The sequence below is a fragment of the Ciona robusta genome, chromosome 1 (genome assembly GCF_009617815.1).
Source record: "Ciona robusta chromosome 1, ASM961781v2".
Lineage (NCBI taxonomy): Eukaryota > Metazoa > Chordata > Ascidiacea > Phlebobranchia > Cionidae > Ciona > Ciona robusta.
The window spans coordinates 2,171,736-2,199,691 of record NC_143235.1 but is presented as its reverse complement, the minus strand read 5'-3'; the positions used below and the strand labels follow the sequence as shown (position 1 = coordinate 2,199,691).

The following is a 27,956-nucleotide window of genomic DNA, read 5'->3' as shown; positions in this document are numbered from 1 at the left end:
GCCGTGTAGTATAGTAACTGTACTCAAGCACTTCAGTTTATGCAATAAAAATTCAAGTTGTATATGCGGCAACACGGAAGCGTGCTCGAAATAGAACACCCGTAATAAAACGATTGTCGTTGCATGGCATGCAATGATACCTAACTACAACTCTTGATCAATTACAAGTAATGACTCTCACACACGGGTACAAATTTTATTCATCAACGATAAATGGTTTATTTTTCATGGAAACAAATGAACTTTTGGAGCCAAATAATTTATTTATTCTAAAGCTGCAACGCCAGAAATGATCTCAGTCAGCTCTGTTGTAATGACGGCTTGTCTGGTTCGGTTGTAAAGCAACGACATTCTGTCGATCATATCACCTGGGGGGAAGAGAATATTTTTAATAATAACTTTTATTTGTCTTTAGATTACGGTAGCCAAGATTTAGAAATATTTTAGACGAAAAGACAGGATATAGGGACAAGACAACAGGTGTTAATAATGGGTTAGTTTGTATGTAGTACAAAGTTTTAACAATCTGCTAAACAGGCATTGTTATAAGAATTACAGCTAACTTTATATAATCTGATCTGAAGTGTAGTGGCTTAGGATTTGAGATAAAAGGAGAAATATAATAGGATAGGCAGAATTGTCCAGCATATAACAACAAAAATAAAAAAACAAACACACAAAGTTACAGCGTGGTACGCCATAAAAGTTAAACAGGTGGTAACTAATAATTTTAAGGTCCATGAAACAAAATTGTAATAAAACAGTTCCATGAGAGATAAACAAGTTGATATATCATACCAGCATTCTTAGTAGCACCGTCCATGGATATCATCCTTGCACCTTGTTCACTTGTATAATTCTCCTTCATTGTATAATACAATGTATTGGCAAGTTGAAATTCTTGGTAACTTTTCAATACGTCCTCATCCAAGGAGTCGTACACCGTAATGGTGGCTGAAAATACGTGGAAAATGAAGTTTTTTTATAATTTTCTTTCTTTTTTGACCAGATTTTTTTTATCATAAACTAAATCATAAATATTTAAAATATTTAGGTCGTAAATTTAAATTTTTGTTACTGCTGCTGCCAGGAAAAATGTAGATAATTTTTTCGACGGCTTGTATAAAAAAAAAAACAGTGTATTTTTGAGGTTTCGTCTGCCATCTGGCAAGAAGTGAAAGATATTTTAATAAAGTCGTTTTCATCATTTAAAGTTAAACTCACGTGATTGGTTGATGACTTCCACAGAGAAGAAAGGTTGTTGTTTAATGATTTGAGTCATTGCCGACCTAAATGGTGAATGAAAAAAATTCAATTAATGTTTAATAATTAATACAGTGCAGATAATTCAAAGGTAAGCCTGTCAACCTTGCCAAAGGTTTGGTGGCTAACTAGGAGTCACTTTTGGAGACAACAGAAAGTTGCAATGGACAAATGTATTGGGGACCTGAATAGTGGCTTAAAAGCAAATTGTTAAGATTTTAAAAAAGTGACATGATAATTTTTCTGATTTTGCAGCTTTAAAAATGAGCATGCATTTGAAAAAGGTGGTATACGAGTTAAATAAAAGGTATATATGTTAGCTAACTTTAAAAACTGTAAACACATGTTATCTTTCATACTTGAACCAATTATAGAAGACTTCTCCTTGTTGGAACTCGTACCCAGATTCCAACAATTCTTCAGCAATAACAGCTGAGTCATTAAAGCTTGGTGGGAGGCGTCCAAGCTCTTTGCATTCAAGTAATAGGGAATCTGACAGCCCACTAAAAATATTGAGAGTTAAAACTAAATACATGACGGCAGTTGTTTCATCCCCACAAAGTTGCATACGTGGTAATTTGTAAGCAGAAACAAGATGAATGGATTAAAACATCCGTGTTTAAACAACTGTCTTTGTCTCGCCATGCAAGGGTGAGTTTCATTCATTCACAAACATTTCATAACATTTGTAGTCACTAGACAACCTTAGTGACTACTGTGGTTCTCTGCTTAAACACATAACAGCAGCCTAAAAGCTTTTATAGTTGTAAAACTGGGGGGAGCGATAGTTACTCCTTTAATGTTATTTATTTGTACCAAACCAACCTTTGCAGAAATACTTTCACTTTGTCACCAACGGTCACAACCTTGGTTTCAACATTATCTGGTTGTTCTTCGAACTTAGACTTTAATGCACGACCAATGTTTGAATGCAGGGCTCCACATAAACCTCGATCGGATGATACTCCGATGTAAACCTGCTTGGGTCGAGCCTCGCTCTCAATCTTTGCTTTGTCATAAACAGCTGGAAAATAAATACATAGATTGAATGGTAATGTAATATATTCGTAAAACACATTCGTGCACATTGCATCTTTACTGAAACAGATTAAATAATGAGGTAAAACTGGTAGGTGGATACATGACGTATTTATTGTATTGTATGTATAATGGTAAATAATTGGGTGTTGACATATAGACAAATTATGCAAGAAATTAATTTTTAGCGAAATGTGGGAGTCTTGAATGCAGAATTTTTAGTAAAGTGTGTATTGCTACGAAAAAAATTAAACTTTTTTATTCTAAAGTTTACTGGTTAATTTAGTACAGTAAGTGCCAGATAACAGGTAAGCCTTGTAAAGTATGCACATACCCAATGCTCCAACTCCATAAGCTCTTGCGGGGATAATTGCTTTGGAAGCTTGTGCAAACTTTGCAGCTGAAATCATCTTCATAGTTTTTGTGATCTTCTGGATATTCTTGATCGCCTTCAACCTGATGCCAACTGGGGACAATAAAAGTTAAAATTGGGAATTTTGTTTGGCCCAGTTAAAAGGTTTGACTTTGGTGCAAATAATGTTTTTTCTTAGGTCTTAAAGAATTTTCTAAACCAACTTACGTTCCTTCAATTTTCCAGATGAATGCCGAACCTGAACCCTGGAAATATTTAAAAGGTGGTCAAGGAATTTACATATTTTAATGCAATATTAGTTTACTAATAAACATTAAATATTGCAACATTAAATCTTACGCATGTCGGCGCCGCCGCCTTATATTCGGTATTATTATGAAATAGGAAATATTAATTAATAAACTCACAATTGTGGAACATAGACAGATGCTTTGCTGGCAGCATTCATCATTTTCCCAGAAGTTCTTATTAAACCGAAACCAAATAACAAAAACGATCTAAATCAGTTACGAAATTAATGCACGTTTTGAAATTAATGTTCTCTTTTAAATACCATCAAAAAATTAACGTAAAACAGCAACACAGACTCTCACTAGACGAATATGTATATAAGTTTATTCGTTTTGCTTTAACTTAAAAAAAATATGTTTAAACTATAGTTAGATGTATCTATAATTGTCAGGGAAAACAGTTTGATCAAAAATCAGAAATAATTTTTGCCACAGGTGACCTTACAAAATCTTGATTAAAAGCTATATGAGCAAGGACGTACGTTGCTAACATAAAAAGAGAGCAATACTACTACGTTGTTCAGAGTATATACCCTTATTATATGGTCTCTGTTTTTTTTTTGTTGCAAACCAAAGTAATAGAATCCAGGCATGTCGTTTTTGTATCAGCCTGCACAATCCGAATTAAATATCTAATTATTCGTTTTACTTTTCTGAGTGCCGTTCGCTACTTAAAAAAGAGTTTTAACCGAAGGACACTTTTTGTGCCCTTAAAACACAACGAACAAGATTTAATTTTAAAGTAGGCGCGCGTGGCCGACGCAGTAATTAGGTGGAAGGTAAGACCATAAAGTGTAATTCACAAATGGTGTTTATTGCAGCGGAAGACTGCCTGTTTGGGGTGTAAATATTGCTATTATTTAGTTAACCAATTCACTCAACGCGTGTTTCGCTTTAGTTAATTACTTGCCTGTACCAGCAAATAAAAAAGTTTAATTAACGTGCCTGACCTAAAAAGCATTATCATGACGTGTATAAAACGGAACGACGTGGTACTGACTTTCGTTGCGGTAGGTTAAATAATACCCTTTTTGCATGGTAAAAAATCATATGATAACTCGATCGCTTACGGCGTTATTTTTCATGGTCATTGGTTTATGCGCGTATCAACATTGAGTTAGCTTATTTTAGCGCAATATTGTTAAATCTAGTTTATAAGATAAGTTTTGATACTTTATGGTGCTATTACCAACTAAAAACTGTAAAAATAATACCCGAAAAAGATTAGGCTCTTCAAAGTGAAACTGTACTTCCACAATACCTTTCTTTACTCGCATAATGCGAGTAACAACCAACCTCCTACAGCAGATTACACGCTTATGACGTTATGCGTGTTTACTTTGTTTTTGCGAGTAAATATGCGAGTACTTACGCGCATAAAAGTGACCATGCAAAAAGGGTATATGTTACATTCATGCGAATTCGTATGCAAACCCGTGTCCAATTCCGCATGCGGCAGCGGAATCCGGACAAAACGGACGAATTCCGGATACTGTGTACAGCCACCTTAAGCCAGGGCCTCAACAAGAACGACATAGTTATCCAAACTAGATCATGAGCTGTCTTCGTGGCGTAAATGTCGTAAAGGGCAAGAGATTAGAAAACTGACCTATGACTAAACATGAAAATATGCCGTTTTATAGATATTTCAAGACCTCATTGGGCACATGTCTTAAAACATCAGTTTTAGAGCCTTTTGACTAGAAGTTAATATGATCAAACAAAATAAAAATTTATTCAAAGTTCTTTTAAGTGTCTTCATCCTCCATCCCAAAGACATATTTTTTAGGATTAAGATTAATATTTTTCTTAAGTTCCTTTCTCTCCAATATAGGCCACACATCATCTACAAATGAGCACGGCAATTGTCCCTGAACCTCACATATGCATTTCCTGTTAAACTCAGGACCAAAGTTAGCAGGGTTTGCTTCAGCAGCGATTGATTCTTTTTCTATTAATTCCCTGGAACACAAGAATAAGTTATATGGTATTAAAGCAACCATCACCCACAAAGTTACACTTGTAGTAACTTGCCCAAACTATCAGTATATAAAAAATCCAGTAAAGCTGTTCAATTTTCCATGGTCTATAAGGGAATGAGCAGACCTAAGCAAACTTAAAAGCCACCTATACTGGCAAATCAAATTCTATTTATGCTACCAATGTGTGAATCATTGGGTAACTTCCACCAGGGGCGCAACCAGGGGGGCTGTTTTGCTGTCATGACAGCCCCCTTTTCCGCAGACACGCACGCAGCCAGAAAGTGCTAAGACGCACACACACGCGTTGCATTCAATATTAGATTCGTTCGCTTGGAATTGGAACAATTTTTCGTTCAATTGTTACGTCACTTGGTCTATTGCAACGTAACTATTAATTATGACGTTTCATAATGTGCCCACTGCCCAACCAACTACGACATCGAAACATCGTGTATGAGCGTCATATTTTTACGCTCTGCGCCGGCGTAGGAAATAAAGGAAGACGCATGCGGTAGCATACATTCTACACCTAACAAACGAAGCAATCGTTGTGAATTTATTCTCGTGACAAGTGACGTAATGAAACTCTGGTTCTCTAGCGGTGACAACGAACGACTCTGTCCAAGCAAGGCCGGGACTTTGTAATATCATATTACGATTTCTGTTGGCTCCAATTTACTGATAGCGTCGCTACTTGCTTTTATATTTGTACCAATTAAAATTCACATAATCGCGGTTTATCTGCATTTAAACCGGTGGTTTCCAACTTTATCTACTCGCGTATACATATTTTTGGTTCATGCAGCGTTCTCGTACCACCTACACACTAAACTACTAGAACCTCGTGAACAACTCATTTTAAATAGTGAAATTAGAAACCGTACCGCGGGCACACCTATTTTTCCGCGGGTATTTGTAACACAAACTTGGCACTGCCTTTCTCAAAGCTGCGTGTAAAATAATTGTAATTTGCCAATTAAACAGGGTAACAGGGTGGAATAAACAACCTAAATATGTTCCAGAAGTAGCGCTGCTGTATATTTACGATGTTTTCCTCAGCCAAGCAGCATAATTATTACGAAATAGTAGGGATTCACACGTGGATTCATTGCACCATAATAACGATTGTTTGACCTGGTAATTGATTACGACATAATAGCAATTCACACGTTGAATATCTGCGTCATAATAGCAATTGTCCCCTTGATTATTTAACATGCATGTGCTTAAAAACAGGTTGGATATTTGCCTTTTCACGAATGCGCATAAGTAAAGATAGGCTTGCAAAAATACTTTGTACACGCATAAAGCAACGCCTAAGTTTAAAAAGTTAGGAACACCGGTGTAGGGAATATAGCATGAAATGTCACGCTGTACGTAATTTATGTGGATTAAAATAATGCTTACGACAATCACTAAAAGATCATTTGCGATCGTTTGGTTTGAACTTAATAAGGTGCTCGCGTACCACCTGGGAGGCCTTCGCGTACCATAGTTTGGGAAGCACTGATTTAAACTAATCATCAGAAACAGAAATTATACAAAAACTACAGATCGTATGGGAGCAAATAAAACACGATTGTTTACCAATAATCTCGTTTGTGACGTAACAATCGTAATGGTTTTTCAAAGGTTTATTCTGATGTAAATAATCGTTAGATTATTCACGATGGACATGCGTAAAACTTGCACCAATGTTTCAACAGTTTATACTAATTTAGATACGTCTTTTTAATAACGTAGTGTTTTTAATTTACCGCGTAAAATGGGATATATATTAGTGTGCACAACCAATAAAGGGAGTGTTTTATCGTGTCATAGATAAACGTTGACTGGACGTAACTATGACAGCCCCCTTTTGAACGCGCTGGTTGCGCCACTGACTTCCACACAGAGTCAACACACTTGGTATATCCAACACCAAATAAAATGAATTATAGATAAACTTCCTGTTTACTTTGGTTTGCCGATGACTTTTTGAATTTGAGATAGAATTTCAACTTGATTCTTCCCTTCCACATCTATATAAAACCTTTCACCATTTTCTAATAATGAAAAACAAGTTTATTGTAAACACCAGCCAGCTCAATGATATAGGCCTACGCTACACCTACCATAAAAATATAATGAAAAATACTTTGTGCAATTATTTTAACAATTAGGATCTAACCCAAAAGTAGTGATGTAAATAGCTTTTGGCGCACATATCCCATAATTTAATGTTTTGTACACCAGATGACCAAAGTTGGCCCCTAATAAAGGATTAGTAACCATATATACATTACTTGATATAAATATACACAAAAGAATATATCAACCACATTCCCACCAAGAAAAAATGTAAAGAACGGAGATGGCGTGAGATCTTTAATGACTAGAATCTGAACGTCAGGATTCTTGTGTTGAAACTGAGACAAGTTCAGCTCAACTACTTTCCTGGAAACAAATTAATAAATAAACGGGAGTCCAGGGCATTAAAAAGTTTAATTTTCAATGTGGTTCCACATGAATGCAATAAGGTTCTGTTTCCGTAAAACCTGTATTTTAAAAAAGTCATACAAAATATTACAAAAATTCTAAAAATCGTGAACTTGCGATACCCATGTTTGAATTTAAAAACATTGTAAAACTTAGGCAAAATGTTCAGCTACATTATGAATTATTGGTTTTAACCCTTGGCAATTAAAAATAACATAGTTAGCAATAAACTAGGAGAGGAATTGAAAAAGGAAAACTTACTTCACTATATTTATTGCAGATTTAACAAATTTCATATATTGGCATATTCACTCACCGAATCCCGCTATGCGATTCATAATTGCTTTCATAATTTCCGTAATGCATTGTCATGATTTTCACGCCGTCTCTTAATACGATTCCTTGATCAAGGTATTGTTTCGTTTTTATAATCGGGTGTTTGCCACTCATAAGACCTTTCATAGCATTCTGATTGTCAGCTATAAGCTTCTTAAATTGTTGAATCCGTAATAGTCGCGCAGATAACAAAACCATTTTGTATTATTTTTTAATCTAGAAAACTTTTAACAAAGTGCACTAATAAAAATGTGTAGGGAAAGTCCCGGTTGTGGGAATTGTTTATAGAGGTCTAATTACGTAGATTTTATTCCTCCCTTGGTAATACGTGTTTAGGTTTTACTGTATTTTTGTAATTACTATTGCATATAGATGTATTTTGTTACAGTATATTACACAAAAGGTATTTTTTACTGATTTAAACTGCATCATTTATAAAAAGCGCATATAGGCTACGTGGGGTAAATCAGCAACACACGCAAATTAAAACTAAGATTTTAAACTAATCGTAACATAAGTGACTTAGCTACACGGTCTGTTAAAACTATAAGGGTATGTTACTCGGCCCAAACAAACCAGGCCTTACCAAACGTGTATTTATTGTAATTATAGTGGAATGGGGGGAGATGGGACACCTTTTCATTCTATTTTCTCTGATTATTAGGTAGTAAACAATAAAAATACATAGAATTATAAAACCTTACACTCGCGAATACCGTAGACCGTTGTTAATTGTTTAAAACAGGGTCAGGATATTAGGATATTATGTAATAAATGAAAAATATGCTCCGTCTTCCCCCACCCTAATATGCGATATTTTTTTAATTATGTTACTTTTTTTCAAAGTGGTAATTAACATTTTTTACCAGAATTTCAAATAGTTTGTTTAGTTGTCTAGAATTTCCAAATTTCAATATTCGTCAAGCACTTTAATTAATTAGCGAGCTGCGCTTGCAGCAATTATTTACACGACGACCGAGTTGCAATTATAACAGAGTCTTGTAAAAGCGGCTTCCCTCCCTTCTGCATATGAATAATGCATTTTAAAAAGCTATAACTCGCCGCCCTTCTATTGGGCACTTGTTTAGTTTGCACTGAGCGGAGATAATTAAATACAAACCTGGTGCCTTGTGTAATCAGAGCATAGGATCTAGGAGTTTCTTAGCTTGTTCCATTTTCATCTATGGGGACGATTTTTCCTCTCGCACGCGTCAAGCAGTATTGAATTATTAATAAATTTATAATAAATGTACACGAGAAATGAATGTATGTACGAAGAGGAAAAAGGGAGACGACAACTTAGTTTCATCTTTCAAGGACATTCGTCTTATCATTAGAAGATTGCGGCTTCGACACGATATCATTTCATAACAAGGAAACCAAGAAAATCAAAGTAAATTGACAAAGCTATACTGGAGGTAAGATTTGATGTAACGAAGTATTTTTAAAAATTTGGTGGTTTAACAGGTGGGATATTAGTCTAATACGGGACAACTGTGGTTTAAATCAGGTTTCATAGCATACCTCAAGTCTTATACTCCGCATACCTACCTTTAACCTCAACCATATACAATATAGAAAAAATAACAGACTCATGTAGCGCCCAACATAAAAGCCAATCTTTAATATTATGCAATACACTGTATTGCTTGTATCTAGCGTGCATGCCTAAAGTGATTTTATTATGCTCACTTCTGTTGTGTTGGAAGTTTACTTTTGATATTGTAATTTGACTTAAACTTATAGTGGCTTTCTTCGTGTAATACCTTGGTGTATTTTTTATGGTCCAGGTCTGGCCTAAATCTCACTTGCGAAGGAATAATTTTGCGGGTTGCGGGGTGTATTTAGATTTCGTATTCCATACAAATACACGCCTTGAACTATAGTTTTGTCGTACTATAATGATTATTACAGCACTATAGCTAATCAATAAGAAAAGTTGCGCATTGTTGTATTAATTCAGTAAAACTTCAGACCTTTTTGTATAATCAACCTGTCACGCCATCAGATATGATATACCACGAAATGCTGGTTAGTGTAGAAAATACAACTTATTGTATTTCGTGTTAAAAATTACTGCGATTTGGGAAATAGTAATTTAGGGAAAAGCTGTTGTCAATTATCAGTTAAGAAACGTTTTATTTAGTCGATTAGTTAGCTTTTACGTAAGTATCAGTTTAAAAAGTTGATCAAACGAAACAGATTTTATATTTTAATAAATAAGTATTACGGTTGTTTTCTTATACGGCGAATTGCAAGAGTATCTGTTTGGTTTAAAATCATAGGTTATAAGTTATATATGAGTGATGTGCTACGACACGGTATACCCTTCTGAAATTTCTGTCAAATTAAGTTGGTCAATTCTAATTGAAGTAATAGATTATATAATACGTTAATAAGAACGCAAAGCATATCTTCAGCAACAAAATGGCGAAGCTTATATTCACGCGGGTTCAGTAATTTTTGCGTTACCTAATTTTGTGTTTGAAACTTTCTATATTTAATTATTTTAGGGAACTACACTGTGATTTAACACTATTGTATATATCATATTCTAACGGTAGTACGGTACCCATCTTTACCCCACAGTACTATACTGTATGCGATTTTCTTTAATTTGTAGCAATTTATAACATCGCAATATTAACGCAATATTCAAATAATACCCATATAATATCCATACATAAAATTAGGTAAATTGGATATAAATCCGATTGTATTTTTTCGTAAGGTGCGACATAAATCTGTAGAGGTTCAACCGCATAGGAAAGAATCTCTAGTAGTAATTCAATATAATTAAATAGATGTTCTTGCTTGTTTTGCTTTACTATATTACTGTATGCCCGGCCCAGGCGATACAACGTCCCAGCGCTTTAATTTTTCATGTTCTTTTACATTTTTAATGGCCGCCCATCAAACACAGCGCCTACTTCCCCCGATTAGTTGATAAAGCTTGTGCTTGTAATCTAAATTAATTTTATCTTAATCCATTTAATTAGGGTTTAAATCATGGCTGTTGGGACGAGAATATAATTAAGTCGTACACATTATGTCCACTGTCAAATTGTAACATGGCTGTCCTCTTGTATAGGGTACATATGGTATATAAAATCATACACCTCATGCTCACTGTCGAATTTTAACACGTAAAACTCACTGACGGGTTAATATAGGCATAATACAGTCTATAACACATGCTATAGAATCGCATCATATACGATCTACATAATGCGTAATTGAACGCAGATGTTTATAAAGTAGTCCATTTACAAACACCAATAGACGGTAAGACAATATAGTTAATACATTGCCTATTGTAATACAGTCAGGCTTAGTACTGCATAATACAATTATAGGCTGGTTATATACGAAAAATTGCCATGTAAAGAAGTTCATTCGCACTATAGCAAGTGGAATAATGTATTATAAGAACTGCCGCTATTCTTTGTCAAAATTAATTTGTTCGTAACTATCTATTTAGTATATAGTTGTACAATTAAAGATTCATATATTTTTTTGTTAGTTGAATAATTTAAATTACAGGCAGTGAACCAATTCTTGTTAGTTGATGATTAAGCTAATATAAAAATACCGTATAAACACAGTTGGAATTTGTTGCTGTTATTAATGTGGCCTTAAACTCAGTTGGTATATAAACTACAATAACATTTTGACCATATTTCAGATCGCCTAATCAACTGAATTGTTCTTTAAGTCGTTTGCAAAGTTTCGTTGTTTTGTAAAAAAATATCTTTAACTGACAAAACGTTGCGATGAAGGACATTATACTCGGTAAGAGTGGTTTGTATATTTTGGTTGTACACTTTTACTGAAGTGGTTTTACCAGTGAGTATTTTAACGTGTTGCTGCTAATTCCCTGTTTATGTTAAGTTATAGTTTATGCTTGCTGTTGTACTAAAAAGATAAATATACATCTATGTTATTTCATCGTTACACCAATATTTTATCTATATTTATCAGTCGAATTTTAATGCGTTCATTTACCTTAATTAAGTGCGTTTTAATAATTCTTGTTTTATTGCTCGATCATTTCCTCGTTAAGCATTAATGTTGGTCATCGTAATTTTTGCCGAGGAGAAAAATATTTTTTGTTTTGAATTATCGTAACGAATAACTAATGTTTTAATTATGATTTGTGGGCGATTTCTACTCAAGCTGCATGTCATTGTAAAAGGCTTGAGATTGTGATTAACACGCGCGAGTTACATTATCATCATAATATTAATAATTCATCTTACCCGCTTGTCTTATAATCCTACAATTTCTCAGCTTTAGTTACAAGGGCTTTATTCGCTGCTCATGGCTTGATAGCGATATGGCGGGCACAGACCGAGTGGAATCAAGTCACTTTGTGGTTGCTGCTTATACCTATAGCAGCTTTGGTCCTTGAAGCTTTGTTCACTGTTGGTGTGAGGGGTGGCGAGGAATATAAATGGTAAGAATGTGTGGTTGACATTTAAAGATATATGATCTGGGGCAGTGGTTACAGCGATCACATTTAGACTATAGAGGATACGGGTTCTAAACTCGATGCTGCAACTATTGTGGGCGAGTTGTCAAGACACCTAACGCAGTGATTGCTTTAAACTAGTGGTCACTAATTAATTGTCAGCCTTACTTTTAAAATCCCCAACTGTTACCCACCCAAAAAGCTATGGTGTATCTCGTAAGCGACAGCAACAACACATGCCGAAAAAATTTCATAACAAATTACGGTTATTTTGTGAATCATTCACCCATAGGCTTTTTATTAAATATGTTTTGCAGTTGCCGCATATATATATTGTTGTAGGGTAAGATGGGACACCTTTAGCACATAATATCAAAATATTTTAAACGTGTTTTAATCAGTTATAACTACGTTCTATATGGGAGTCGTGAGGATAGGGTTTAATAATTATACGAATGTTCTTCGTTTATTATCAAATGAGACGAGAAAATGGAATAAAAAAGTGCCCCATCTTCCCCGACCCTACTATATTTAAATGTATTTGAATAATACTTCCATAATTTTTTTTTACATAGAAACAGTTAAAACAGCAACAAAACTTATACTCGGATATTATGAAGATAACAAAACACCAGCTATAACATTAGGCATGCATTTGAACCTTGCTGTGTTTAACTTTAACCCAGAATACATTAGAATCATAATGTTTATACAACGTGCCATTATCTTGATCGGTTACATTAAACACGAGCGCTAAAAGAAACCCGCGTCGAATCCTTTGGCGGCGAAAGTGTAGGAATTTTAATTTTTAAACACGAAGGACGCATCGCGACACAGTATGTTAAAGTGCCCCAAAAATAATAAATGCAGTGTAACTTCACTTTTTCAGTGAAATGCTTCAGCAAATTATGTTAATTTTTTTATTGACCTTGCTGTAGTAATTTATTTTACAATCTGAGTTAAAAGCACTCTTTAACATACATTTCGACCTATAAATATACAGCAAAATGCCAAAATCACTTTTTGTGTTTTATGAAAGTTGAATATTACATCGATTAAATGAATGGATGTAATATAAAACAAATGTTGCTTTTTTATACCACTACCTACTACAGAGACATCTCGAAAGCCATCATACATAGAAATCGTAGATTTCTCTGGTGGGGCGTTTTAATTAATCCTCGAAATACCACAACACATGATATATTAACAACAAACCATATTTTAAAGGATCAGCCCATGTGTTCTGCTTTACTTATGTGGAGTGGTGCCTTCTATTTGGTTCCTAGAACTAAAGAACTTGGACGTAAGGGGGGGATACCATTACTGCAATGACCGCTTCTGGGGAAAATTGGTAAAAAAATTATATGTTATAACGTTATTGTTTTGAGATATTTAACAACGTGACTCATTTAGTACATTAGTCGTATTGTAACCAAATGGTACTGTATTCAAGGCTAGTTGCTGCCGCTACCATTGTGGGCGAGTAATGCTGTTTCGCAAGACAGTTCACAGCTATTGCTTTACTTAGTTGTCTAAATTTTCAGCCATACAAAAAATATGTTTTACATACGTGGTATAACTGTATGGTAACGGTTAGATAAATGTTGAAATCAACAATCTATACAAATTATAATACAGAAAGAGCCGGGTTGTATCGTTGCCTTCGAGAACGCTGCGTACGTTAACGTTACTGACATCTACAAGAACGCTACCATTGTAAAAGCTGCCTGTGCCGCTGAAGCATTGTATTTAGAACAAAAATCTGCTATCGAAAAAAACCTATCGGTGAGTTAACATATGTAATCGTTGCCGGATAATATTGTAGGTTGGGGTATAAGATGGTCAATGTTTTCTTTATATTTATCGAATTATACAACCCTATATGGTCACGACTTTAAAATAGCGTTGGTAATTGTTAAAACACGAATAGGAATTATTGGATGTTATACGCTAACGTACCCATATTACCCAAGAGTACTATATAAACATGATTAAAATACATTAAACTTATAAATTTCCCTATAGCTCTACACGACTATTTCCCCTACAACGACAACCGAAGACAATCAACTATCAACAGTTGTGGGTGGAGATTCTGACGTTGGCGGTAAAGTAGTGGGCACGATAGAAGACGCGAAAAAAGCAATTGATCAACTGGTGAGATGAACGTATGAATAATGTGTATGTGTGAGAAGATGCCAATGTTATAATCTAAAAGTGAGTACATTAAGGTGAATGTATCGTGTCTGTTTGGTGTATAAGAAGACACCCACGTTATATATAACTCGACAGTGAACATGAGATAGAAAGGTCTAAATCGGCGTATAATACTCAAAGCGGCCCACCGTAACTAAAAGAGCCAGACGCAACGAACGACATATTCCTCAACCTTAAGAACAAAGCAAAGCAGCTCCATTACTAAACCAGCACTACAATTAACAGTTAAGTGGAGTCAACATATTCGATCGAACAACTTGGGTTCTTGTATTACATCAACTTCTACTGTTCATTCTAATTATCGGTAGAGCATTACTACCCACTGGGGAAGGAATATCTCGAGACGAGTTGTCACAATTGCTCCTTGTGTTTATTGGAGTTGGTGCTGATATCTTGGAATTTGTCACCGAAACTGTGAAGGTATGATAAAGTTATATATTTGCTGTTGCTGCCATGTATATCACAAGAAAAGGATCCTCTGGCATTTTTACGAAAAAACTAATTGCTTGCCAAGTAACAAAATGGCAACTCGTAGGCGGGCACGAGGAGTATTGAAATATATATATTTCCTATATACTCTACATGTGGTCTGTTCTTACGTATTTTTCTAACTGGTTTCCCATCTTACACCGTATACTTTTACAGGAAGTAGCAGTGAGGTGCGACCGTCTGCTTATCATATTTATCATGGGATTTTGGTCGTGGAGCACATTGCAATTCACCTTCGTGCTAACGGCCGCAAAAGCTCGCCGCACAAGGGCGGTAGGGATCTACGATGGAGAAAGTGGGATGAACTCGCCCGTGGTTGTTGTGGAGGAATCAGAGAGTGAAAAGAGTGAGTTACCTCCTTGAATTTGGACATATTATGGCTTGTTCTATCGGAACGTCTTTACATATTGTAGAAATTTAACTGTTCTTTACAAATAGTTGCTACCAAAGCACTGCTTTATCAATAACTTGGTGTGGAACAGCAGAAGCACATGGTTTTATACAAAAGTGCTCTTCCACCATGTTCTATATAAGTGAGGTCCTATGATGCAGTATGCCAAGTAGCTAAAGTGCCAACTTGAAATAAAAACTCTTTCCTCTCGCGCCATGTTAATAACACGGGTGTTTTACTGTGCACCATATGCTATGGCTTTACACGTCTCGCGCCGGTTAAATCACAAATCAAACACCTCCAACACAACTTTTCTCAGGTGCTTTTAGAAAGTTTTTTGGCAACATTGAAGTTTGGGGCATCTTGTCCACGTTGATCCTCCAGGATGGTCCGTTCCTCGCCATGCGTCTTTACATCATGATAGGACGCAACGTTGTGCACCAGATGATCGTGTTCTTTACATGCAAGAACTGCTTGGTGGTGCTGCTACAGGTGTACAGACTCTCAATCATCGCCTTCGCGAAACCGGAAGATGAAGAGGAGGAAGACGCGGAGGCGGAATATGCAAGAGGAAAGATCGACCAAATCAAAACACTCGCATTGGCGAAAGGAAAATTCAAGGCGGGCCTTAAAAATCGCGCATCTGCTGCTGGAGCTGCAGGTACAAGTTCTGGGAAAAAGTCACCCATACCTGTCAGTAAAGTTTCTCCAAAAGTAGAAGTTACTTTGCCGATTTAACTGCAAGACAGTTTAAGGTTTCTTATATCCTTGGTTTTGTTAAAAAGGGCGCCATGTTGCCTAAGACGATTTCACTTTTACTGTGAGCGCGACGAACGGTGTACATAGCTTAACACCTGTTGATTTTATTTGCACACTTGAACTACGTCAACATATCGTGTCCTATTTCAAAATGGCGTCAACCTATATGAGTTGATGAACATTTTTTATCTACAGTTCCTCGTCAAAATAATTTACCGTTAAAACACTTTCTGCAATCGGCACACATGCATATCGTTACACAGCAGGCTCTGCATTTTTTCGATTTCAACCGAATTAACACTATTTCTGAAGCAGGCCGCAAATAAATCTACGATAATTCACATACAAAAATACTGTAGGCTGCTACAATATACAACGCACTAAACTACACTCGATAAGTATACCCAATATTATACGTTGGGGTAAGATGGTTCATGTTTTCATTCTCTTTTTTCGCCCCATTTGGTTGTACAAGACTATATCTACAAAATCAAATAAACGACCTAAAAAGAACGGTGATAATTCCTAAAAAAACACAATTAAGAAATATGAGATATCATGATAATCATGTACTAAAGGTATAAGTTGTCCACATCTATACTATGTATCCTTCTACGAAACCTCTAAGATTCTCAAGGTTAAAATAAGCATGAACGTGTTTTATTTTTTTGTACATATTGCACTATAGTATTTATTGCACCTATTAGTTTATAAATGTACGATAGACTAAATATCGTGTCAGTTATAAATCCTCGTTTTAAAATAAACTGCAAATCAAAACAAATATAGTTTTTTAAATAGCATGGCGCTGTCCCCTTTGAAGACGTATCTGCCTTTGGGCAGGACACGGAAATAGCTCCAACAAAGTTGTCACTAATGGGATAGCCAAAAACAACAATCGCCAAAGTTTTATATATGGTAACTCATACGCGGGCACGACGAGGTGTACAAAATATGACACTCGTGTCATATCTAAGCGAAATATTTTGATTGCAACATCTAATTGCTGCAAATCCGACAAGAATGTCTATGTTTATGTAATTTATAAATAAAGTTCTAATTCTTTTGCCGAAGCGTTTTAAATTTCATGTTAAACACTCGAGCTGTATGACTATTGTCATTACACAATACCGGCACGTGCACTGTACCGCCCTTCTCGATTGTAGTAGTACCATTCCCCTATTGTCTCATATACACTCGAATCTCCTCGTGGGAGATATAGGCTCGTCAGCGTGTGGGTATCCGTTTCATTATGACCTTGATTACTCAACAACTCGTTTATGTCTGATGTATACATGTACACTATACTGTCATATATACATATGCTGTAAGGTTGAGCACCGTCAGAGTTTGCACGATTTTGTGTTCTACTGTTCTTTTTACTTTAACGCGTTTCTAGCGAATTTTGTCTTATAATGGTTCGATCTCCCAGAAAATTTGCAGGTGTATTTGACTTATTTTTACTGAAGCGTCCGCAGTTAAATAGCAATAAATGACATTATTTTCGTTGTTGAGCAGGAACATTAAGCTAGTTTTCGTGTGAAATTTTTGGAATTCGGGCACAAGAATAAGATCATGTCGGCTACCTTCATATCAGGGGCAAGAACGTATGTATAATATACCTATGTACTGTGTTGTTCTATATAGTACGATAGGGTATAAGATGGCATGTTTTCATTCATTTTTTTCGTACAATTTAGCAGTAAACCAAGAATATTTAAATAACTATATAACCGTATATCCTCACGACTTTAAAAAAGCGTTGTTAACTGCTAAAAACAGAAACAGCATAATTGTGATTTTGGTACTACATCCATCTTACCCCACAGTACTAACACTAGTGTATAACCGTATACTATAAATCTGAATACATCCATGTACAACAGAGTTATGTAACGGTTACAGGTCATCGAAATGGGGCAAGCATGACCCAGTGTCGATGCAACAAAGTAGGACTGACCATTGGTCGAAGATGAAACATCAAGCTACGAACTTTACGCTTAAAATGCCAGAAGCAACTGTAATAACTAAACGTGAGTTTTCCGTATGTGGCTTTACATTGTAGCCTTTGGTTCCAAATAGGCCTTGATGCGTTTGGTAAAAGTACAAGATTAGGCAGTCGTATGCCTTTAATATTTGAGTGCTTTATTTAGCTTACGGTTTCGCTTCTGGCTGGCTACTATTAACAAGGGCGTACAGCCGCACAGTCAATACCACTTTAAACTCTAAGTTACATGTCATTGATATGCTAATATTCCTATTTAACAGTAAAACCGACAAAACATAACAATATATTAAGTATAGTTATATAATATTGCGCATTACGCATCAGAATTACCGCAAGACGCATCACGCTATCGGATGAACCCAGACGGAAGCATCATCCCGCTGAAGGGAGAAGCATTCGATGATAAATTAAACCGAGATTTTCAAGACGACACAGCTCCGGGAAAGTGAGATGCATTATGTGTAACCGTAGGTGTAATTAATACGTTGCGCATACCTTTCTACGTGTTACAACATTAGGCATGAGGTGTATGTAACAGAACATAAATGTTATAGCGATTGCCACTGCCCTGCCCACGCATCACACACAAAACCACTAATACTTAATATCTGATTAATAGTGAGTGAACTACATCAATTAAAACAATACATTTCTAAGGCTAACAACCTGCCTGTTGATTAACCTGTTCTACTATATTATAAAAACACTTGCCAAATGCTGAACTTAACAGGACTAAAACAGCTACATTGATTAACTTGGCGCTACAACAAGCAATGAGAAAATGAACTAATGACGATTTCTTAACGCATGGTGATTTCGAAATGCGCCAAAAACATAGATATCATAACACAATAATGGAGATTATTAACCTTAATTATGCCATAGTAATTGGCGCGCTTCCATCTTGTAGACTAGAAGTTACGGTTCGAAGCGCGACGCTGCTACCACTTACAAGCATGCGTGTCCTTGAGCAAGACACTCAACGGCAATTTCTAAAACCCATTTGTCTCTCATTGGTTGTCTAATTTATCAGTCATGTACCTTAGTATAATGCAAAAGGATGAAATATAATTATATCTCCAGCTACCAGAAGACCAGACTCTACAGATCCAGGTCTATTCCAAACATGAAGAAATACCGTAACCAGTTCAACGATCGGGCAAGAGAAGGATTCAAGTTCTGGCCGTTAACCCGACCTAAGCCAACATTGTGTAAGTGATTTAATTGTATCATACTGTGTCGTTTTAGCGGTTTATTATACGGATGTTCTGTTGAACACTATACACTATACACAGCGTTTGTGGGTTAATGCACCTCGCGCCCGTTTTTGAGTTACCACGTATATACACCGCCGTGGGGCATTGTTTTTCTGTGTGGCTGACAACTTGAACAGCCCATTTGTGACCACTGGGTTGAAGCAAAGTTAGTATAGACCAAGTTAGGAAACGGCGCTCGTGTCCGCCATTACGGAGCCCACAGAGCGTAAATCGCCTATACAAATGCATGGTCGGCATGTGTTTATTTAGTTCTTGTAAGCGATACAAAGCTAGAAAACACGTATAGCGGTTGTTTTAACATTAAAAATATAATTTATAATATAAATCTTGTTATATAATATTAAACCTAGGAATTAATGTAAAGTAAATTAATATTTTGACTGGTTTTCAGCGTACAGTGTGGTTAGACAGGGTACTTTACGTTGGCGATTAAGACTAGCATCAATCAGCTTAGTTTACATAATAGTATATGATCATACCTACGAATCTACAGAGCTATTCTTTACTACATTTATAACCCAACATGAGTGGACATGCAGCTTCAAACTGCTTAAGTACTAGCAGATAAGGTGTTCGCGTTTTCCGATTTCATAAAGACCCGTAACGCAAAAAAGGTAGCTTACTAATTCAAGCAGAGGACCAAAAATAGTAACTTGGTATTGTTTTCCTCAATGTCACTTTGATATTAGGCAAATTTTACACAGATACCTTAAGTTTCGTTGCCGGGTATACGTGTTAAGTTTGTGAGCCAAAAAGTAAAATCACGGCAATTTACATGCAAAACTGCAGCTAGATACACCAGTTTATGGTAATGTTATGCGTTTGTATTTATGGTAATGTTATTTTTGTTTGTATTTTTATATTTTAAACATGTTCTTTTATGTTTTTGGCTAGTAAACCTGATATTTTCTGTTTTTTTTACTCTTTAATCGATTGAGTGTTCAATAAAAGTTGATTATTTTTGTGAGGTTTATTATTGTAATAAGATATAACATTAGTAGAAAACCATTTTTACGCGCAGAAGTGCTTAGTTTTTAAAAAATCGCAATATTTAAACGAAAAACAGCACCCAGCAATGATAAAATGCTATGCCGTGGGCTCCGTAATGGTGGCGACTATGACGTCATAGACGCGAGACAATGGATAACAAGACTCGTTGTTTTACAATCCGTTTCCTAACTTGGTCTATACTAACTTTGGGTTGAAGCAATTGTTATTTAGTGTTTTGCCAAGAACACAAACGCTCACAATGGTAGCAACAGCGAGGCTCGAACCCTTCAATGGGCTAGAGACAGGCGAACTAATCTGCCTCGGAATTTAATAAATCGTTGTTTTCTTATAGATGGTAAATACGGTATGGGAAGTTACAAATCAGTGCTGGGACTTGGTGACGCTGTGAGGACATGAAGCGTATTATGACGTCTTCACTGTGATATGTTCTCGTATACAAGAATTGTTAATATTCTGTAACTTATTTGCTGTTGTGCCATAATAAACCACGCCGCGCTTGAATAGATGTTTGTATATTATATTCAGATCAAAATTAGAAAACCAACATACCATTTTAAAGATAGTTTTCCCAGGATAAATGTTCTAATTTAAACTATCATGTTTTGAGTGGCGTTTACACAACAATGTAGCTTATGCTTTGGGTAGCGGTTATTCAAGGGTACATCTACATACCATTGCAGACGTTTGGTTAATTTTCATGGCATAAGCTATGTTGTATAACGTAAACATATATCTTAGCTTTATGAAGGGCAAAACGGCGAGCTACGCTGGAGTTAAGATTCTGAAGTAAAACGATAGGGTTAGGTGAAAAAATAAAGTTTTTCTTCTTCCTCTTTGTCTTGTCCTTCTTTCTTTTTATTCTCTTTTTGTTTTCGTTGCGGAGGTTCAGATCGGAAGACAAGTCTCTTCCCAGCCTGTATAATATTATAGTGCTGTTACTGTACACTAGAAAAGTATGTTATATTAACATGTCATAGCATACCATGTCATGTCTGCCCAACCTGGAACTAAATTCTATTATCTGGTTGAGGTATTACGAAGTAAGACACACCAGGGCTGCTGATATTTAGGGAAAGAAAGCCCCCTTACCTCTAAAGTTAAAAGATACTTTAAGAATATAGGAAAACAAAGTCAATTTACCTTTTTCTTTGGATCAGCTTTTGCTCTCTCCAAAGCTTTTCTCACTCTCTCTTCTTGATGTGCTCTTTGGGCAGCAAGTTTCTCTTCTCTCAAACGCATTCTTCTTTCTTTCTCTTTTGCCTTCTCTGCCGCCTCTACAAGCTCAGGTGGCATAACTTCAATATTCTCAAACAAGTCTTCTAGTTTGTTCTCAATAGTTGTGAGCATCTGCAGCGTGCTGATGTTAGCTTCGTTATCCCCAATGCATCCCCTGTGTTAAGGAAAATTGTTAACAAATGAATAAATAATATGTACATGGTAAAGCAGGTTTCGATGTACCAGTATTGCAGTGCATGGATAGATAGACATGACTTTTGATTGGTTTGTTCATTTCTATTCTTGTGGGTTAGAACTTGCCTTTTTTATTCATTGTTGCCACTCCCAGTCAAGTTGTGAAAAACAAACATAACCAAAATGTGAACCACATACCAACAAACCATCACCAACCAAAAGTCATGTAACTGTATTGTAAAAAGCATTAGATTCATTTCAACATGGTCATATTAACACTACTTAAGATAAAATGATCCAAACACTGAAACAGACAAAACACCCACATAATCTCTTACCTGTAAACTTCTTCAACTTTCTTATCGAGATGTTTTAACATCTTTTCCTGGTCTTCAGCTTTAAACTCCCCATAAGAAAACATTTTACATTTCAGTTCCAAATCATCAGCTTTCTCTTCCTCTCTGCGGATGGTTGCTTTCAACATGTTGATCTGAGCCTTCAGCATATCTGTTTCTCTTCCCCTGGAATTGGTAAGGTAGTTAGAGTACGTGATTTGTTACGAAAGGGCACCAGCTTCAAAACCAATGCTGTCACCGCCCACAAAGTTACATAACTAGCAACTAGAAGGTAAGTACAGGATATTTGAAATTAAAATCAATATAATACTTTATACAGCTTAACAAAACAAATTGGCAAATGAAAAAGCCCCAATACACATATAAACCTTAAACAATAAGATTGACCTACATTTTATCTTTAGTATTCCTTATTGTGTGTTTAAGTTCTTCCATGGCTTCTTCTGTCTCTTGACTATTGGTGATAAGAGATAGATTATGCTCCTCTAACTCCTGGAACATGTTCAGCAACTGAGCAGGATCGGTGAAATAAAGCTCAGGTTCCTGTTGGAATAAAATGGTGAGTAAAAAGTAAAGGGGAACTTTGTTAAATGTAACTTATTTACTTCTGAACAACCTACCGACCACTGGGTTGGAGCAATTTATGTATATTAAACATTTTTTTCCCAAAGACACATGGGCTTATCTTTATAAGTGTCTAGCATCGAACTCAGTTATCTTTGGTCATGACGCAAGCACCCAACCAATGAGCCATGGTGCTGGGCAAGCCACAGTTGGCATCTTACCAATACCATGAGATTGATAAAGGTCTAATACTCCAATTCGTTCATTCATTTACGCAACAAAGCCCCAATTAAAATACCCATAAACATTTTTTACCTCATCGCTCTCCTCTTCGAAGAATGAAACCTCCGCTGATCTCACGCTCTCAGTGTCCGTTATGCTCTTGGGAGTTGAAAGTGCCTTTCTTCCTCCGCTCTTCAAAACACTGCTCCTCACTCTTACAAGGGAGGATTGGACTCTGCTGGAGGATCTACTCTCACCCTCTGTAAAAATCAGGTTCATTTTTCAAAGTGAAATAAGTTAGAGGAAAATATGATAAGTAAATGTAAAGTTATTCAGTGTAGCTACCATTGTAGTGGGGACAACACACTTAATTATTTAACTACGTAGTTTATACTCCTTTTGAGGGTAAGATTACTGTCAAAAAAATAATGTTGGCAAAATTGTGGACGTATGTGGCCTTGTGGAGGTACTTTACGACAACTGCTTCCAGCCACCAGTTACTCGTAGGCAGGGACAAGGTGTATGAAGATTCATTTACTATCTTGTTCTTACCCCTTCTCGATGCAGATGTAATAGAACTCGTTGATTTCTTCTCCAAGTTTTGACTTTGACTTGGGTGAGCTGCCTGCATGGTATTATGTGATATAATCAAACATGATAAGTAAGTTATGTTGATACAAGTTTTCTATTGTATTTTGTTCTAATAACTGAGGTCCTACACCATACCACGTCATGGCTCATGGGAACTTAGATTTAGGCCAGAGTTAGCCCATAACCTCTTGTTAGAGGATCTAATCATAACAAATTAGTAAAACACAATAAAAAAATGATCAGCAATACATATAAGCCATCCCCTACAAATTTTTAGACTGCTGTTGCCCTTATTAAATTGTTATTTATTCATTTATTTAGATCCTGATTATCATAAAGGTAATATGATAGTTAGTTATTGGACCTGAGCTTCTCTCTTTATTCTTCTTCTTTCCTCTTGCTCTTTTCGCCTCTTCTCCTTCCACTCATTTGGAGTCAACTTCTCCAAAAACTCTTTGTAGAGCATGTACTCCTGTTAATATAAATATGTAAGTTAGCTGTTATTATATAAGGTAATTGTGGTATAACTACTCTTGTTAATATAAAAGCAGTTACTGCCAGGCATATTATTAAGTTTAATGATGTTTCTAGGGGACAAGTTGTATGAAAAGAAACACCAGTGTTATAATGCCTAGAGTTGCCCTGTCACACATGATGAACGAATGACATTTATTCATTCATTCATAAAAAAAGAGTAAGAGTAGAACTCTAGATTATATTAAAAAACAACTTTTCAATTGAGATTTTGGAAAAAAGTTAATAATTTCCATTTTACCTTTAATGTCTCCTCATGCTTTGAAATATCACTTTTGATTGCCATCATAATTGCATTGTTCTTTTTTATCTCAGCAACTTTTTCAAGCTTAGATTTACTTTCCGATTCAGCTCTGCTCAAGATATGAAGTTTATTATAATATATTATACTCAGCATATCTATTTCATTTTTCACTCCACTAAGAAGCATTAGTGAAATCATGGAATGTAATATAAAAGATAATACCACAAAAGGGGTTCATTTTAAAACAGAAAAATTATAGTTAGGTTTCAAAAAATTTATTAAAAACTATTGGAAAATTAGTTATCTTTAATAAAAAGCATTAACCAAACACCAGCAGCCAACCTTTTTATTGCTTCCACCGAATTTTTATCATTTTCCTTCAAGAACTCATCAAACATGGCTGCATCCTCCTCCAGGAAATGTTCAGCTCTCTCTAGTTTTCTCTCCTCGGCTGCTGCAAGCTCCTCCAGCTTCCGCATCTCATCTCTCTTCACACGAAGGGAGTATTGAACCAGAAACATTTCTCTCTTCTTACTCACATACTCTGCAAGGTCCTCTTTCTCAACATTGCGATCTGTTCAGTAAATATCATGTTGAACTAAAGCTATATTCGAGGGAGTTGTGTAAGATTATACTCATTATAGTTGTTTGTAATGGGTAATTTTATTGAATGAAACTAATTTATTCATGTGTGAAATAAACACCATTGAACTATAAACTCTGAAACAAGCTTTATTTTAAAGATACTTACAACATAAACAAACCTAACTGTTTGTTTAGAAAAGCATTTTAAGCAGTTCATAATAGGACAACTACAATGTAAAGCTAAGTCACCAAACACATTATTACTAAGCTAAACCTCTAGTCACAGCTAGTGTCCATGAAGGATCATCCTTGACGGCCAAATCAATTGAATCTTCTTCATCATGTAAAAGCTCCTCACTACCAAGGGCTGCTCTTCTCATGGAGGCGGTTTTTGCATTCACCCTCGAAGCGTAAGTTGTCTTCTCATGAACTTTAAGTTTCTGTTGCCTCTCTCTTTCCTGTAAACACAAAATATTAACATGAAAGGACAGTAACCTAGAATGAATATGGAATTAGAAATTATTGCAGGACAATTACATATTCACAAATTAAACTGCAAAGTTTTCAATGTAAAATTGTTTTTGCCAACAAATCTTCAAATTTCTGTTTTATTTACTTACTTTACAGGGAAATATTATTTCTCGGTGCATTGTGTAATCATTTGTTTTGCATTTTGTAAAAAAGCAACATTTTGAGAGAGTTTATTTAGGTGATTATGTGGTTGTGAAGTGTCATATTTAACAACAATAGGTAGAATTGCATTTTAACAATATCATCACTCCAAGTTTTGTTGAAAGTTTGAAACATGACTCCAACCAAACTGTCATACGAAATCTCACCTCCTTTTTCCTCTGTCTCTCCTTATCTCTTAACATGAAGATATCTTGATCAGGAGGAACTTTAAAAGGATTCACATCACTGGAATCATCAAGCTGCATGACGGACTTTCCTGATGACATCGACTTTGTTGAGTGGGGAAAAGTTACTCGACCAGATTGCCTTGAACCTGCACCCCCTGTGTCATAAAAAATAAAATTTTACCAGTGCAAAAAATTGTTTGCACAATACATGTTACATATCATGTATAATATGTGTGTTAATAAAAAAACACATTTTTATATATAATATGCATGTTTTTTAATGTTAAGATACATCATTAATCTGCAGGGACAGTAATAGAATTGTCTTTATTTGTTTTTACGTGGCAAAAACGAGCATGATGTGTAAATGTAAGAACTAACAACTAACAACTTACTTGACGAAGCAGCAGAACCTGGAGACCGATTACTTGATATTTCCGACATCTCTATTATATATTATCTTAACAAACGCCTGAAAATGGATCATATGCCTCGAATTTTAGCAAAAAATGAACCAAAACAAAAGTTCCAAGAAGCTTACGGAGTTTCTATAACGACCACACAAACTTCCACAGAGGGCGCTGCGATAATTTTTAAATGGAATTCAAATTTGTAAATAGATTTCAATAAGTCATTTGGCGCCCTTTTAATCAAATTATCAAAACAATTAAGTAAAATCAGCAATTAAATTGTAAGTGTTATTCAAACCGAATTTTTTTGTCCTGCGGCATTCTTTCACAGGTTTCCTCGGTTAAATATTTGCCGACATGAGTCATACGGGTACAGTCACTCGGTACAGTATTTCTCAAATTTGAACCAATTTTAAACCTGCGTTCATCACATTTACAATGTATATTAATTAGATTTTAAATTGTTAGTACCTAATAATCTCGTAGTGAGATAACGCTTACATTACGGAATTAGTTTTCAATGATGAACTAAAAGTGTAAATCGTACACAAAGGGAAATTAAACACCTTAGTAATTTCATTGGTGAAGAAAGCGTATACAAACCAGATCTAGTTTATGAGGGGTATATACATTTATATATATTGTTTAAATGTATCACAGATACAGTAGATACATTTAAAATATGTTTTATACAGCATGTATTAAGTAGATTATGGCTGTCATCTGACCAGACACTTTTCTAATCTTGTGTGTGGGTGTAAACGTCAGAAGAGTTCAAGACTTTTGATTTAGTAATAAAACTACTATTTTCAATGTCATAATTTAAACATAGTACATAAACAGTGTTTATTTGTTATTGTAATATCGTGTTTTTCGTTTATTTGTTAGCATGAAAAGTAGCCTATAATTTGTTATGACATAATTAAATTTATTCTAAAGCTAAAGCTGATTCAGTAAATTAATGTCCTTTAGTTGCATTACATTTAACAAAATTTATTGAATTAAACAGGTAATGTTATGAACTTTTTCTATTTTGTATAAGTTTCTGTGGTGCTGCTGTTAATGCAAGAATAATGCCTGTGAGAAAACAAGGTATTTATATTTAAGTTAAAACTTATATTTAAATAGTCAGGCACAATAGTTTAATGGTTCAGGGAACACATTTTAACGAAAGTATATACTTTTGAATGTGTCATATTGTGCAAATGTGTCCTTTGGTAAGACAATAACAGCAATTATTCCAACCCAGTTGTCACTAATGGGTTGTCCAAATTGTCAGCCATACAGGAAAATAATCACCAACAAAGTTATATACATGGTAACTTGTAAGCGGCACAAGGTGTGTGAAATAAGACCTTAATGTTCATCACGAAAAGTCAAGTAGTGTTTAGTGATGCGTGTGATATGAAGTACACTTAAAAATATGACCTTTATTGATTAAATAGGAAGTGTTTTTATTTGAAGTATTTTAAATGAAAATATCAGTATCACTAAAAACTGTCACAACGGGCCCATGTATTAGTTACACGTTTTCACCAAATAGGTTGTGTATACTTTCAAGCATAGAACATGTGCTACTTTATCCAGTAAATGAAAATATATTTTAACTAACTAACGGTGTACCAAAGAGATAATATAAATGTTTTTCTATAACTGGCATTATAATAATACAACTGGCATTATAAGTTCATTATTCAAATAGAATCTTTTTAAGCATGTTTTATCAACCATTGTTTCTTTATTATTATACTTAAACACATTCTTTCTTTACATTCTTCTAATTTTTTTTTCTTT

The 27,956-nt window shown here is 35.3% G+C and overlaps 6 protein-coding genes across 8 annotated transcripts in view; 3 read left to right on the top strand and 3 right to left on the bottom strand.

Annotated features, from left to right (window-relative positions):
• Positions 1-182: 182 nt before the first annotated feature.
• On the bottom strand, positions 183-27,868 carry LOC149741280 (ATP synthase F(1) complex subunit gamma, mitochondrial-like). Its single transcript, XM_089893929.1, has 9 exons — positions 27,854-27,868; positions 3,082-3,173; positions 2,882-2,919; positions 2,636-2,767; positions 2,089-2,287; positions 1,623-1,766; positions 1,225-1,289; positions 799-954; positions 183-368 (listed from the first exon to the last, which is right to left on the bottom strand). Exons 2-9 carry the CDS (start codon positions 3,123-3,125, stop codon positions 265-267), a joined length of 882 nt encoding a protein of 293 aa, XP_089750055.1. The 5' UTR covers positions 3,126-3,173; positions 27,854-27,868; the 3' UTR covers positions 183-264.
• Positions 4,587-8,023, bottom strand: LOC149741284 (small ribosomal subunit protein mS25-like). Its single transcript, XM_089893933.1, has 4 exons — positions 7,741-8,023; positions 7,276-7,382; positions 6,904-6,991; positions 4,587-4,926 (listed from the first exon to the last, which is right to left on the bottom strand). Exons 1-4 carry the CDS (start codon positions 7,956-7,958, stop codon positions 4,713-4,715), a joined length of 627 nt encoding a protein of 208 aa, XP_089750059.1. The 5' UTR covers positions 7,959-8,023; the 3' UTR covers positions 4,587-4,712.
• Positions 8,831-16,874, top strand: LOC149741283 (transmembrane protein 26-like). Its single transcript, XM_089893928.1, has 9 exons — positions 8,831-9,178; positions 11,446-11,552; positions 12,051-12,216; positions 13,462-13,585; positions 13,873-14,019; positions 14,260-14,391; positions 14,677-14,871; positions 15,097-15,286; positions 15,651-16,874. Exons 2-9 carry the CDS (start codon positions 11,534-11,536, stop codon positions 16,067-16,069), a joined length of 1,392 nt encoding a protein of 463 aa, XP_089750054.1. The 5' UTR covers positions 8,831-9,178; positions 11,446-11,533; the 3' UTR covers positions 16,070-16,874.
• LOC149741282 (uncharacterized) lies at positions 17,003-20,887 on the top strand. The gene is made up of 5 exons (XM_089893938.1): positions 17,003-17,697; positions 17,996-18,123; positions 18,423-18,543; positions 19,182-19,309; positions 20,718-20,887. Exons 1-5 carry the CDS (start codon positions 17,666-17,668, stop codon positions 20,780-20,782), a joined length of 474 nt encoding a protein of 157 aa, XP_089750064.1. The 5' UTR covers positions 17,003-17,665; the 3' UTR covers positions 20,783-20,887.
• On the bottom strand, positions 20,883-26,320 carry LOC149741281 (cilia- and flagella-associated protein 100-like). Its single transcript, XM_089893922.1, has 12 exons — positions 26,148-26,320; positions 25,732-25,907; positions 25,167-25,350; positions 24,650-24,881; positions 24,305-24,416; positions 23,894-24,001; positions 23,491-23,563; positions 23,032-23,198; positions 22,544-22,695; positions 22,135-22,317; positions 21,527-21,776; positions 20,883-21,300 (listed from the first exon to the last, which is right to left on the bottom strand). Exons 1-12 carry the CDS (start codon positions 26,194-26,196, stop codon positions 21,187-21,189), a joined length of 1,800 nt encoding a protein of 599 aa, XP_089750048.1. The 5' UTR covers positions 26,197-26,320; the 3' UTR covers positions 20,883-21,186.
• The window catches only part of LOC149741279 (disks large homolog 2-like), a 28,220-nt gene continuing 27,385 nt past the window's right edge, over positions 27,122-27,956 (top strand). For all 3 annotated transcript variants that reach the window (XM_089893911.1, XM_089893910.1, XM_089893912.1), the window contains exon 1: positions 27,122-27,254. In XM_089893911.1, the coding sequence (XP_089750037.1) occupies positions 27,236-27,254 (19 nt within the window). In that variant the 5' untranslated portion in view covers positions 27,122-27,235. The remainder of the gene's footprint in view (positions 27,255-27,956) is intronic.

Bases quoted from the DNA above. Each gene is read 5' to 3' on its own strand.
- LOC149741283 (XM_089893928.1), top strand. The intron at 14,392-14,676 runs GTGAGATGAACG...TACAATTAACAG, and splicing joins AAAAAGCAATTGATCAACTG to TTAAGTGGAGTCAACATATT. The intron at 15,287-15,650 runs GTGAGTTACCTC...AACTTTTCTCAG, and splicing joins GGAATCAGAGAGTGAAAAGA to GTGCTTTTAGAAAGTTTTTT.
- LOC149741281 (XM_089893922.1), bottom strand. From the start codon at position 26,196: ATGTCGGAAATATCAAGTAATCGGTCTCCAGGTTCTGCTGCTTCGTCA. The intron at 25,351-25,731 runs GTGAGATTTCGT...TTGTGTTTACAG, and splicing joins AGAGACAGAGGAAAAAGGAG to GAAAGAGAGAGGCAACAGAA. The intron at 22,318-22,543 runs GTAGGTCAATCT...TACCAATTCCAG, and splicing joins AGGAATACTAAAGATAAAAT to GGGAAGAGAAACAGATATGC.
- LOC149741282 (XM_089893938.1), top strand. From the start codon at position 17,666: ATGTCGGCTACCTTCATATCAGGGGCAAGAAC. The intron at 17,698-17,995 runs GTATGTATAATA...TAACGGTTACAG, and splicing joins TTCATATCAGGGGCAAGAAC to GTCATCGAAATGGGGCAAGC. The intron at 18,124-18,422 runs GTGAGTTTTCCG...ATTACGCATCAG, and splicing joins AGCAACTGTAATAACTAAAC to AATTACCGCAAGACGCATCA.
- LOC149741280 (XM_089893929.1), bottom strand. From the start codon at position 3,125: ATGATGAATGCTGCCAGCAAAGCATCTGTCTATGTTCCACAATT. The intron at 2,768-2,881 runs GTAAGTTGGTTT...TATTGTCCCCAG, and splicing joins ATCTGGAAAATTGAAGGAAC to TTGGCATCAGGTTGAAGGCG. The intron at 955-1,224 runs GTGAGTTTAACT...ACGTATTTTCAG, and splicing joins GGAAGTCATCAACCAATCAC to CCACCATTACGGTGTACGAC.
- LOC149741284 (XM_089893933.1), bottom strand. From the start codon at position 7,958: ATGGTTTTGTTATCTGCGCGACTATTACGGATTCAACAATTTAAGAAG. The intron at 6,992-7,275 runs GTGGGAATGTGG...TTTCATTATTAG, and splicing joins GTTCTTTACATTTTTTCTTG to AAAATGGTGAAAGGTTTTAT. The intron at 4,927-6,903 runs GTAAACAGGAAG...CTTGTGTTCCAG, and splicing joins AAAGTCATCGGCAAACCAAA to GGAATTAATAGAAAAAGAAT.